The sequence below is a fragment of the Echinops telfairi genome, unplaced genomic scaffold (genome assembly GCF_000313985.2).
Source record: "Echinops telfairi isolate 266 unplaced genomic scaffold, ASM31398v2 ScPeMD7_7458;HRSCAF=8496, whole genome shotgun sequence".
NCBI lineage: Eukaryota > Metazoa > Chordata > Mammalia > Afrosoricida > Tenrecidae > Echinops > Echinops telfairi.
Window position 1 is genome coordinate 3,197,899 of NW_022111358.1, and position 13,449 is coordinate 3,211,347.

General features: G+C 40.9%; 1 protein-coding gene across 2 annotated transcripts in view; it reads right to left on the reverse strand.

Annotated features, from left to right (window-relative positions):
* Positions 1-1,333: 1,333 nt before the first annotated feature.
* The window catches only part of GOSR1 (golgi SNAP receptor complex member 1), a 44,283-nt gene continuing 32,167 nt past the window's right edge, over positions 1,334-13,449 (reverse strand). For both annotated transcript variants that reach the window (XM_004706890.2, XM_004706889.2), the window contains exons 7-9: positions 11,198-11,227; positions 4,470-4,552; positions 1,334-1,599 (exon numbers count right to left, since the gene is read on the reverse strand). In XM_004706890.2, the coding sequence (XP_004706947.1) occupies positions 1,475-1,599; positions 4,470-4,552; positions 11,198-11,227 (238 nt within the window). In that variant the 3' untranslated portion in view covers positions 1,334-1,474. The remainder of the gene's footprint in view (positions 1,600-4,469; positions 4,553-11,197; positions 11,228-13,449) is intronic.

Here is a 13,449-nt window from a genome sequence, read left to right on the forward strand (position 1 = left end):
AATATCTCAAATGCCCTACAGACTCAGAAAGTAACAAAACGTTGACACCAGAACGAACACCCTCTGCAGTCTGTCTTCACACCTGGTGCTCGTTAGCCATCAGCCTGTAAGAGGAGGCGTCACAAAGTCTGTGGAAAAATGATTGAGAAGATAATACATTTTTTGCCCCAATCTTGTTGAAGCCCCCATGTATATCAAGGGCATCTCCAAACCAAGATGTCCTTAAGAACTTCATGCAAATATCCTCTTATTCCCTCTGGCAGTCTGGGGGCTCTAAAGACCAGACTACATCCCATCAGGGAACAGCAACCTTCTTCCTTGGAGAGGTGAGTACATGTTGGATGTCTTCACACACTTGTGACAGGTCACACATTTCCAAAATCTGAGAGAATGTTAAACTTGAGGGGAAAATTCTGGTGGCTGGTTTAAAATGTTGTCACTGTCCAGAGATGGTGCTAGAAGCCAGGTGCAGATGGAGACAGATTCTGCCGTTTGTACCTTTACCAGCGAAACCATTCTCTTCTGGTTGGAAGTTTCAGGTTTGGAATGAACAGGGTTCATAAGACACAGAATTCCTGCTACATCAGGCGGTAGCTCTGAAACTTCTGCTCATAAACGGTGGAGCATATACAAATGAAACTAGCTGGAAGGTGGCCTCTCAAGGTATTGTGAGCTCTGGCTTACGAACAGATGTCGATCAAAACGGAATGCCAGTCTGGACTGGACGAGTCTGGGCACTGGCAGGCATGGGCTCTTGTTTCTGTCACGGTAGGACGGAAAGTTCATTTTCTCCTAGTAGTGAATGCGAATTCCATGGAAGGAACAAAGAAATCAAAGCAGTGACTGATCAAGTACGTCTGACATTCCTGATGTTTTTGGGTGATACAGTTCATTAATCCCAGTGTACTCACAATAAAAAAGAAAAATGCTGTTTTGCAGTGTCTGTCCTTTGTTAAATGACCTGATTCACCACTCTGAAACAGCATCTCAAAGAATCTGCGAAAAATGAAATCTTCCTTGAATACCACAAGAGCTGGGGACAGTAGAAATCTACAGTATAGAGATTATCAAGGTTAACTTGTGATTTCTTGTCATGAGTGTAAAATAAAATGACAAGAGTCATCTTTATTCATAACCCGATTTGGTGGCCAAAAGAGCCTTTGGATATAGCGTGCCATCTGGCTTCATCGTTATCACGAAGCACAGAAAAGGTTTCTTTCTGATTGGTTTACTTATAGCCTGGGGATACAAAAGGAAATGAAAATAGATCTTTTAAAATGGAAAATCGGCCGATGTATGTTAGAAAAGCTAGCACAGGAAAACTGTGGCACAGGAAAACTGTGGCTTCAGCTCCACCTGCCCACGTTCCCGAGCCCATCCCAGGGTGGAATCCACCCTGCCGCAACAGGACAGCCAACTTCTCCATCTTCACCATGTGAAAGCGGCGGTTGCTGAGAGTCCTGGAGATGTCCCATCAATGGAAAGCATACAGTAGCAATAGTATGGTGCAGATACCAATGACACCTCCCAGGATGAGGGAGTCTCGCCGCTTCCTGAGGTTGATCCGCTGGATCAGGCTGTTCACAGCAGGAAAACGATCTTTGGGAAATCTCTATTAAGGTCATGTTTGGAATAAGTCTCTTTGGGGAGAAATCACATAACCAGAATTCAGTGGAGTCCCGAAACAGTAAGTGATGAGAAGAAATAGAGGAAGACAATCACACTGCATCAGTCATCAACAGAGAGACACCTGGTTTGCCCTACTGCTCATCACCACCAACCAATTCAAGTTTGCTGCCTTGTGCGTGGTACACAAATAAAAAGAGATATAAAGAAAAATGTAACACAAAAGGAGTAGAAAATAATGACAGCTAACATGTGTCAACTGCTTGCTACTAGGTTTCGGTGGGCAGCAGTGTACGTGACCAGGGCCCGAGGCAGCAGCCATTAGCACCCCACCTGTACCCCATTTCTGGCCCTTCGTCCAGGAGACAGGGAGTCAGGCCTGAAGGGTTCTGAAGCCCCGGACCCTCTCCTCACAGGGAGACTTGTGTGGATTCAGGCAATTGGTGGGAACCAACCCTAGAGTCTATATAATTGGCCACTGCTGAATGATTTGAAATATTTATTTTGCTTTGAGGTCATTAGGCAGAACATGAAGGGAAAGGGGGTTAAAGGAACATGAAACAAAAAGCACAGAAACACACAAACAGAACATGAAAGAGGAGGGAGGAATAGGGAAGTTTTAGTTGTTGGGGTTTTATATCAGTCACAACTGTATTTTCACGTAGTAATTTGCAGTATCTAGTCTTATTTGCTTGCATGTTAAAGCCTGTTCTCTCTCTCTGACTCTGAACTTCTAGTATCAGTTTCTGGCAACACACCTGCTGCAGGTATGTACTTTTTGTCGAGAGGCAGTATGCCAAGGTCAGGAAAACCAATTGAAAAAAACAAAACACTCAGGATATACTGGAGTAATCCTTACTCGCTATGAATCCTACTAACATTTTCCTGAAACAACATTATACCATGAGTGTATTATTTGTGTGCTTATACATTCTATATATTGTATAATTACAACCATGCCTTCTACTAATCTTGAATTTCCCTGTGTCTAGAATAGAGTCTTACACACTATAGGCATTAATGCATTTCTTGAATAAGCTAATTAATAAAGAGCTAAACAGAACCATCCACAGAAACCATTTTTTAAAATGCAGAAAAATAGGGGCCATATGTAGGTTGCATTGTGCTAGGCTCTACGACACTGCTCTGCCTCCAAGAATTTCGGGTTTGGCAGGGGAGACTGACTTGACCCTACAAAAACACCCGGACACCCAACAAAAACGCCTGGCCTCCCTGCCGCTGAGCCCATGCCAACTCACAGCAGCACCCCAGGACACGGGAGACCCGCTGTTTACAGGCGTAGGAAGCCTCACCTACGACACCAGAGCTCCTTGACTTGACCACAGACACACGATAGAATTCCAAGTGACCTGGTAGAAATATGAGCGGAGCAGAGACCACAAAGAGGAGTGGTAACAAATTCAAATTAACAAGTGGAAATGACTTTACTTGGTGTTTTAAATAACCTAGCCACCTATTTCTCCCCTCCATTTCCAGTTTTAGCTACATACAAGTTTGCTTCCCTACTAAGTAGTGTCTAAGGAGCAGTGGTGCCACAATAGCGGAGCGCTCAAAGCGCAGCGGCTCCCACCCAGCCTCGCTCTGGGAGAGAAATGCGGCAGTCTGCTTCTGGAAATGGTAGAGCCTCAGGAACCCTCTGGGGCAGTTCTACCTGGCTTGTACGGTGACGTTAAGTCAAAGTAGACTTGATGGCACACAACAAGTCGTTTTTGCTCTAGCTTGTAACCAACTTCATACAAAGACAGCAACAGACTTAAACAATGCATCTCTGAAAGCCAGTTTGCTGAGCCCAAGTCTTCAATTTGTATAATAATTTCTGCATCCCTTCCCTTCTGGCAGTGATAAAATTTGATAATGTACATAAAAGTAGGCTTAGTAGTTCTATATAAAAGAATTATGACCTTTATGTGTGGTTTTATATTTAGGATGATATAGCAAGAACAAAATTCACAGCAATCTGGCAAATACCAAAAATTTCAGGACATTCACTCCTTAGGCAAATAGGGCATGAAACTAAATCACCACCACCACTGCCATCAAGTTGACGCCAACTCAAAGTGGCCCTCCCTGTCCAGGACACAACAGCCCCCGTGAGTTCCCGCGTCTGCAACTCTGTAGGGAAGTAGAGAGCCCCGTCTTTCCGCTTTCAAACAAAAGTGACTTAAAATTATATGACACCAAAGATACTTAGCTTTTGAAAATTATAGGTCCTTTCCCTTTAAGTAGCTAGGGAAGGTAGCCTTTTCTCCCTTAAGAGCCTTGGCAACTTCTCAGGGAACAAAGAGAAGTATTTTAGTCTAATTTAAATGGGGAGCCTGAGGAATCAGAACAGTGGGGCCATAGCAATCGAGCAGGGAATGTATCTGAGAAGCTGGTGCAGAGCAAGTCACACAGAAACGCTCTCGGCTGTCACTATAGCTCTTCTACTTATGCTCCTTCCTTCCCCCTTCCAAGCACCTGCTACGGATCAGTGACTAAGGTGAAAAAATACACATGAGAGGGCACAGAAGTTAGGATGTTTAAATAAAAATAACCCATACCATGGAGTTCTAAGATGGATCCAAGAGTTTTCAGACTGTACAGTACTTTCAGAATAATCTTAAAATTCCTATTTACAGTTTTCCTAAATCTACCACTCTGTAACACATCTCTGGTGTGCCAACTCTGACAAAAGGTTTGAAACAACATGAACATCCACAAAGTAGGAGCAGAGGGTAGCTTCATCGTATGTGGTTACTGGTGGCGCCTGCTGAAAAAAAAGCACACAGATTTTTCTCCTCCCACCCAAAGACCCTCGGCTCTCCAACTTTCAGAAAGGATACTGGCCAGAGTGTTCATTTTACTCTGAATGGACTTTAACATTCCTCGCTGAGAAGTCATGTTTTCTTTTGTTGCCATGGCAATGCTGCAAGGAAGGAAAACAGAAAATGAATGGGATGGCATTTAGAATTATCCTGTATGGCTCTATAATGTCAATACATGTGAACAGACAACTTAGGTGAGCAACATAAAAATGCAAAAAAAAAAAAATCACTTCCCAAGACACTGGTCCATTCTCTTTTTTGGTTAATCCTCTAAGACCCACTCCATCCGACTGCTGGTGCTTTAGTGTAAATTTAGTGTATAATTTTTACCAGGTCTTTCTGTTTGTTTTCCAAACAACACATTAACAGACAAAGCTTAATGTGGCTTTAAAAGGGATGAGCTACTAAAATATCCTTAGTCAGGAAAGACAACTGAGAGAGAAGTAGGAAATTACACTCATAAAAAGAGAACCACACGTCTAACAGCCCTCCATTCATGAAGAGACTACACTATATTGTCAAACTTCTATTGGGAACCAGTTAGGCAGATTTTGGGGCACACACGCTGGGCCTCCAAGGCAGCTTACCAAGGTCACAGGTGCATTAGACATGGCAGAGAGAAGGGCATAAAGCCATTCTTTGCTGAGGACAATCTCTTACATGTGACTGTGCTGCTGTTCACTTAGAAGAATCTGAATTAATCTCCTTTACTGATCATGTCTGAAAAAACCTACTTTTCCATAGGGTCATCTGGGCATCAAAAAGCCAATAGGCAAGCCAGTGACCACTGGATAGGTAATACACAGGGCATACTTTAGAAAAACAAAACAAAAACCAAAGGCCAGTGAGATGAAGTACTCCTGGAAGGATGCGGTGGCCAGGCACAGATTCCTGACTTCATCTCTGGCGTATTTCCCTCCAGAGAGTAAACGCTGGGAGTGTCTGTCGGAAGCTCCGAGTGTTCGTGAGACCCGCAGGGAAGAAAGCCAGGTTGAGTGCTATGCTCTTAAAGCGATCACACAGGCAGGGAACTGAGGGCAGGGAAGACTACATTCGTTCCCACCTGCTTTCACTACTTCCTAAGGAGCCCAAACGATGGGAGACCGTATGCATCGTCTGGAGAGAACCATCCCCGGAACCGTCCTCAGCTCCTACAGCTGGAATGGACAACTACAATTTGCTGTCTCTACTGAAGCAGCTTGCGCAGCCCCCCTACCGCGAGGCCCGGCAAGCAACAAGACTGCGATTCATCCTTCAATGTGAGTGCAGGGCAGGGCAGGGCCATCACACACTTGAGAACCTGTAACAACCACGGCAGAGGCCCAAACAAACAGAGCATCTAAGGGACCAGGGGCAATGTCGGAAGCTAACCTCAAGCAGCACTTCATGTCTTCAAGAGACAAAGATAGCAGCACCTCCAGGAAATGTGTGCACTGTACGTTGGTGCACGCGCATGCACACCTTCCACTCACCTACACCCCTTAAGAAAGAGCTCATACTAAAAAAAAAATGTTTTTATGGTAGAAATAAAAATTAACAGAAGAGTCCAAATTGGGAACCTACACAACACTCGGCAAAGATATTTGGCAATGACATAGCTGACAAGAGACTCATCTCTAAAATGTATAGAAAACGTCAACACTCCAACAACAAAAAGACAAGCCAATTAAAAAATTGGGGTAAGGACATGAACAGACACTTCCTCAAAGAAGACATTGTACAGCCACCTCACCCATGAAGAGATGCTCATGATCATTAGCCATTAGAGTTCCAAACAAAACAGCAATGAGATGTCATATCGCCTCAGCAATAACAGAAACAAAGTTTAATGAGAGACAATTAAAAATGCCGGCGAGGGTATGGAGTGATTGGAATGCTCATCTACTGCTGGTGGACTGGTACACAGTATGGTGCTTCCTTAAAAAGTTGGAAATAGAAATAACATTTGATCCGGAAATTGTACTACTTCTTGTATCCTAAGAAATAAGAGTTAGGACATGAAGAGATATACGTACACCCACGTTCATTGTAGCATGATTCACAAAAGCAAAGATATGGGGACAACCTACGTGTTTATCAACAGACGACTGGATAAACAAATGATGGAACATACACACAATGGAAGACTACATGATATTTGTGAACCCCCTCATCACATCAATGAGCAGTCACATAGGAGAGGGATGCGCTCCTCAGAACAAGCCAACATATGGCCAAAGGGGCAGTATTTGCTCAAGGATACACTTCAAATGGCAGGAAGACACCAGAAATGGGAAACACAGGAAGGAAGTGGAAAGAGTCCTGTTACATTACGGGAACTGCAATCAATGCCACAAAACAAAACGTGTATGCATCTTGAATGGAAAGTCAAATTGCTCTGTAAACTTTCACTCAAATAACAAATTTTATAAAGGGGTTTAAAACTAAAATGGGCGGGAAGGGATGATCCCAAATGGTTCCAGAGAGAAAAAGCAAGGGATCAGAAATTTTAATTGGCATTGGACTTAAAAAAGCAACACTGGATTTAAAATTGTTACAGTGATTTCCAACATAGACTACTATATCTAGCTAAATGTTGAATCAAGACTATGGATAACGACATCTTAGACATGGAAAACTCCAAAAACTGACCTCCTGTTCTTTTCTTGGAACGCTAGTAATGGACATGGGCCACCAAAACAAGGGAATAAAGTAAGGAAGCTGAGAAAATGAACCTAAAAGACAGTAATCCAGTATAGGAGATCACTGCAGAAGAATGGTGCTAGGACAGCACAGGACCAGAACAGGGAGCAGGCCTAGTGACAACCCATCGGGATTAGTTGAGATGACAGCAGAAGGAGTCTAGAGGTAAATAAAGACAATTAATATAGATTGTATAATTTATCTGACCACACTGAGGAGAGTTGGGGATATGTTAGTGACAGGTACATAAGTAAAACAAGCAGCTATTATTAATTCCAGGGAATGGGAGGAGGGGTGAAACTTGAACATGTTAGGAAACCTCACCACAGATTGCATCCTCTGTAGCTTTAAAGATCCACTGCCATCTAGTTGATAAATAGGGTTTCCAAGGCTATAAATCTTTATGGGGCAGATAGACTTATGTTTTTCCTGAGAAGAGGCTGGTGGGTTTGAACACCTGACCATGTAGTTAACAGTCGAATGCTTATAGACAGTGCCACCAGGGTTCCTTCTATGGAGCGTCTCACTCACTGCCATCAACAAGTAAAAGACAAGTGTAGCAGATGGTGGTAGGTACTACGAAGAAAAACAGCAGTTCATGAGAGAGAGGATACTGGGATGGTGAAGGCGCTGCATTTTTTAAACATAGGGTCAGGAAAAGCGTCCCTTCAAAATGTGGTATCTGAACAAAGGAATGAAGACAGTAAGTGATTCAGACAGAGACAGCAACAAGATTCCAGATTACCTAATACCAGCCAGACACTGTACTAGACAGCTTATTTACATTGGCTTTGATCTGACTAACACGCTTGCACTCTTACCATCCAGCCTATACTTTTAAACAGACTTTAAAAATGAAGGCTCTAAGAAGTTCAAGTCACTTATCCAAGGACAGATCAAGTAGAGAACACAGTCAGGTTTCAAAACTGGAGATGGGAGAAGCAAAAAGATTCTGGATGTGATTTGAAGGAGATTCAACAGAAAGCACTCTGATGGATTGGACGTGGCGTGCAAGAGTCAAGGAAATGTAACTGGATGTAAGCTCCCTGACAGCCAGGTCTTTGTTAAACCCCCGGCTTCTGGTACACAGGGGACACTGGGTAAATATTAGTTGAATAAATTAAAGTTTGGCTCTGGTAAAGAGAACCAAGAGTTGGGAAGGAGAAACATAGGGCTAACCTGCACATATTTGTTGTTCTAAGGGCATACTATATTGCTAAAACAAAAATTAAGTGGGGAAAAAAAAGAAAAAGCAAAGTTTACTCAGGAAACCTGAAGTTACACAGTAATGTCACCTTCACAATACATTGGATTTTAGATGTACAAAATACAAAGAGCACTTTGTGTCATTAGTTTATATTTATATATTTTTCGGTTTAAGTACATATCTCTGATAAACTATGATGCATTTAAAATATTATTGGCTTAAAAATAAATTCATTTTCCAATCAACTAACCAACCCGGTGCCAAGGAGTCGGTTCTAACAACCCTTTTAGAGGGTCTCCAAGATTGTCAAACTTTATAGAAGCAGATAGTCTCATCTTTCTCCCTTGGACCGGCTGGTGGGTTTGAACTGCCAACCTTGCAGTTAGCAGTCCAATGCTTAACTTGCAAGGCATTTAAAAATGGGTATGCTGGTTTAATATAAAGTAACCCAAACCAAACCTAGACTGAGAAGTCCGAGGCCAACCTCTGAGTCATATATGCTTCTGTTTTTTAAATTGGGGCTATCACCATCTCCTGTACACTCTACTCATAAGTAGATAAAGAAGATTAAAAAATAATTTCTGCAAAGCACTTTGTATTCCTTGGAGAATGGATACTATCATCATACATTATGTTGTTAGCTTGTTGAATATGCATGATTTCCAGTACCACATAAAGTATATCTAGACATACTCTCCCATCTCACTCCATCATTTGGAGTCAAGCTGAATCAAACGAGGCTGTTGTTATTTCAAGGGTCAAATACTCAGAGGCAAATGTAAGTTCCAAATAATATATAGTGCTTTTAAATGATAAATCATTGACGTGCTTACTGGAACTTCAACCTCTGTACCTAGTCTATGAACTACACTCAATCAATTATTTTTTTAAACAACAGATAATACTAATAACACGTTTAGAATTTGGGAATTAATTTATAAAAACCAAAAATATTATTTTCAATAAGTCAAAGCCACAGTCTAAATTCAGCTATGTACGCACTTTTAAAATGCAGATTCAGAAGCATAATTTTTCACGCATGGACTAAGTAAAACGAATTATTACTTGAGTCTCAAATTTCATATTTAGTTACGAAAGTAATCATACTTTATATTCAATGAAAGGTCAGTTGAAACCAAGAAAAATATTGAAACGACCTTCAAATTGTTTTTTGTTTAAGTAGCAAAACCACAGTGGTAATTCAAAGGCCTCGAATTTTCCTATCCTATGATGGGACAACTGTTATGCTCAGTATTACACAGAACAAAACAAAAATTAACCCCTTGCTATTGAGCTGATTCCAACTCTCAGCCACCCTATAGGACAGAGTAGGGCTGCCCCAACCATACAAATCTTGAAGCCGTAGGGTTCCCAGACTGGGATCTTTACGGGAACAGAGTGCCACCGCTCTCCCATGGAGCAGCTGGTGGGTTCAAACTGCCAACCCTGTAGTTAACGAAGGGTTTTCACTGGATCACCAGGGTGCCTTACGCTTAAACAGGCCAGACCTGAACTAAAAAGCTTCATGAAGACAGCCTGGTTCTCGAGGATCAGACAGAATGGAGAGGGAAGTAAAAGGAAGAGAGGAAAAGAGTTTTAAGTAAAGAATCCCTGGCAACATGTGATCAGGACTGATGAGCTGATGAAAGGGAAGCAAATTACATGGGAGCTATTTCAGCCAACAATTGGGCAATTCTGGGAAACCTCTGTTCAGATGGACAACCCAGTACATGCAAGTAACCACAAATTCCAATATGTGATAGCTACATATGATCACAGAAGAATATACCCAATGAAGATGGCCGTTTTAAAATGACAGGAATATATTATAAACAAAATAAGAATGTGTGAGTCCTTATGGACATAAACAAGTATTCAGAAATTAATCACTGGCATATTTAGAGGTAAAAGGGCGTATGCCTGCAACTTATTTTGAAATAGTTCAGAAAGAGAATTGTGAAAAAAATAACGTGGCATAATGTTAGTACTTGGAGAATCTGGGTAAAGGGTGTATGAGAATTTTTTTGTGCTATTCTGTGTAATGTTTTCTGAGGTCTGAAATCATTTTAAAATAGTGAACAATAGTCTTACTTTAATCCTCATGCAATCTTACACCATTCCTATGTTTCCTATGAAAGCTCCAAAGGTAAGAGTGCATTTACCCCACAACAGAGTCTCAAACCACACAGCTGGTAGGATGGTTTACAAGGTGGTGCAATGCTCGTGGTTTCACTAGAGCTCTGCTTCTAGATCAGCCTTGGTTTAAGCACCAGAATCATCAATTCTCTTCATCAGTGGGGTCACCTTGGCAAGTTATTTATGTTAAATTTCTTTTCTGATGAGGGCCTGTCTCCTAGATCACTGAGAAGATGAAAAACAATACTACATGTAAAGCACTTTAGCACTGAGGCCCAGATGAGAACATCAGAGTTTCCTGCTTACTACACTGCTTCCACACACTTCACTCTGCCTTTCATGAAAACCCACATTACACACGGATGACACTTTACAGCGCAGCTCAAATTTTTACTATCATAAAATATTTAACAACGTATCAGAGAATTAAGCCGTTCAAACCAATAAATGAATGTTTCTTACTTAAGCAAGAAAATAAACTACTTAACCACGATTACAAGGAATTCTAAAGGTAACTCTAGTCGATTTTGTGCAGCTGCTGCGCCAGAAACCGTCTATAAAAATGATGATACCAAGTCACACACTTAAAAGAGTTTTCCATTAAAAAGTGTGACTAAAGAAAGAAGTTGAGGTTGAAAATATTGAGTTCACTGGAAATTGACTTTAACCCTAATTAGTTCACGATCTTTATGTTCAAATAAAGTTAAAAAAAAAATCCTACCTTATTGTCTCTTCTATCAGACGATCTGAGCTATAAAAAAAACAATTCAAATCCTGAAGTTATTATACATATTTAAAAACTTGTATTTAATTGTTCTGCATATATAGACCCAAGATTTTAAACTTTTTATAGTCCTTTATGTACACAGAAGACAGACTTTCAAAAAAATCTAGAAAACACAATTTATTCATATATCATTTTTGTCTAAAATGTTACTTGCTCGGTATCCACTCCCCCCACCACCCGAGGTACTTGATTAAAATAAGAGCAGTTTTAAAAACACAAAGAATTCAAACCTTTACTTTCACTTAAATCACTCAGAGTTGTCCCTATCATCTATTCAAGATCTAAAAATTACAACTAGCTTGTTGGGACAGGACCCTGAATACAGTCCAGATGTCTGAAAAAATGAAATTCATAGCGCCCCTACAGGACAGAGTAGATATACCCTGTAGGGTTTCCTAGGCTGTACCTCTCTGACGAAGAAGTTCACCCCATCTTTCTCCTGTGAAGTGGGTTCGAACCGTCAACCTTTAAGTTAGCAGTGCAATGCTTAATCCACTTTGCCACCAGGACTCCTCTGATGCCTAAAAACAATTATTTACTTTCAAGGCTCCTATTCACAGCTTTCTGTAAAGCTAAACCAAATCTCTGCTTAACACATTTAAAAATCCAAGAACCTGCTGAATGGACCTTAGATCTGTGAAAGTACACTGGGCCTTTACATAATATAACGCTCAGGGTAGATATTCTTTACTAGTAAAGCTAAACTACTAGTAGTTTGACTTTAAGATGACTTCAGGGGCACCAATAAGCAGCATCATGAAGTTGGAGGGAAAAAATGGAAGACTTCAGGGGCTATTTTTGGTTTGAGGCTTAAAGATTATCTCAAGTTGCAGGTGTCCATCAAGCTTCCATGGTTCTAGAAAGCATTAAGATTCTTAGAAAATTCTATTCTACAGCTCCCCACCCCTTTAGGACCAGAATTCTTCTATAGAAGATTTGATTTAAAATGTTGAGTATTGGTGGCCGGGCATCATCCAGTTCTGGTGTCTTGGCAACAGGGGCAATTTTTCATGGAGCCACACATTCTAGTTCCTCATCTTATTCCTGTCTTTGCATCTTCCTCTGCAATTGTACCGTGGATGGATACTTGGAAGATGAAGGTACTATGCAGTGGATTAGGAGGTAGAACAAAAGCATTAAATACTTTACTAGGTCAGTTACGTGAGATGGTCCATGAAACCATAACCCTAAACTGGTTGTACCTAAACAGCCTTAGTATTTTTTTCTTCTGCTGTTGTTCTGAATACAAGCAGGTACATTGTTGTGGTGGCAAAACCAGTCCCCCGTCGGCCACAAATCAGGCCTTTTGTTACACAGTTACACAATCTTTTCAGAACCCCTTCATATATATCATGCAACTTTTGTCAAATTAGGCTTTTTACAGTTGTACAATTTAATGACGGCAAAGATATTCATCAGTTGTAAAACTCTACCCTTATCAACAAAATTTCCCCAAGGAAACCCATTGTTCCATAAGGAATCTCACTGCCAATTAGTTGATTCTGCTCACAATGACCATAGAGGAGAGAAAGTAGAAACCTTTGGGTTTCTTTATGGGAACAGAAAGCCTCATTGTTCTCCCTTGGAGCAGCTGCTTATTTTGAACTGCTGACCTAGAGATTAGCAGTCCAATGTGAAGCCTACGCCAGGGCTTCCCAGAAGCAATAATCCCTTCGAATATCTATTATGATATACAAGTCTTATGCAATTAGACAATCCAATTAAAACATGGACAAAAGGATATAGAAATATTAAGGAATCTGAACATCTAAAACAGTTTGGGGGGAGCAGAGAAAAAGAACTGAAAAGAACTAGTTTATCCAATTTCACACCTTATCACTTAGCTACAGCAATGAGACTGTGTGGCCCTGGCAAAGGAGAAGATAGCACAGATCCATGGAACACACTGAGAACCAGCAATCGATTCACACAAACACACGGCCACGTGAGTCTGGACAAAGGTGCACGAGCAATTGGATGGTGCTAGAATTGACGCACATACGTTTAAAACTACCTCGTTTTATGTTTCATACCTCAAATAAAAAATTAATTCAAAGTGGATCATAGACTTAAATGTAAAAGTAGAAAACATTTCTTGTCTTTCAAATGCAAATATTTATTTATTTACATTTTAAAAAGCATTTTTATTGGGGGCTCATACAACTCTTATCACATCCATACATACA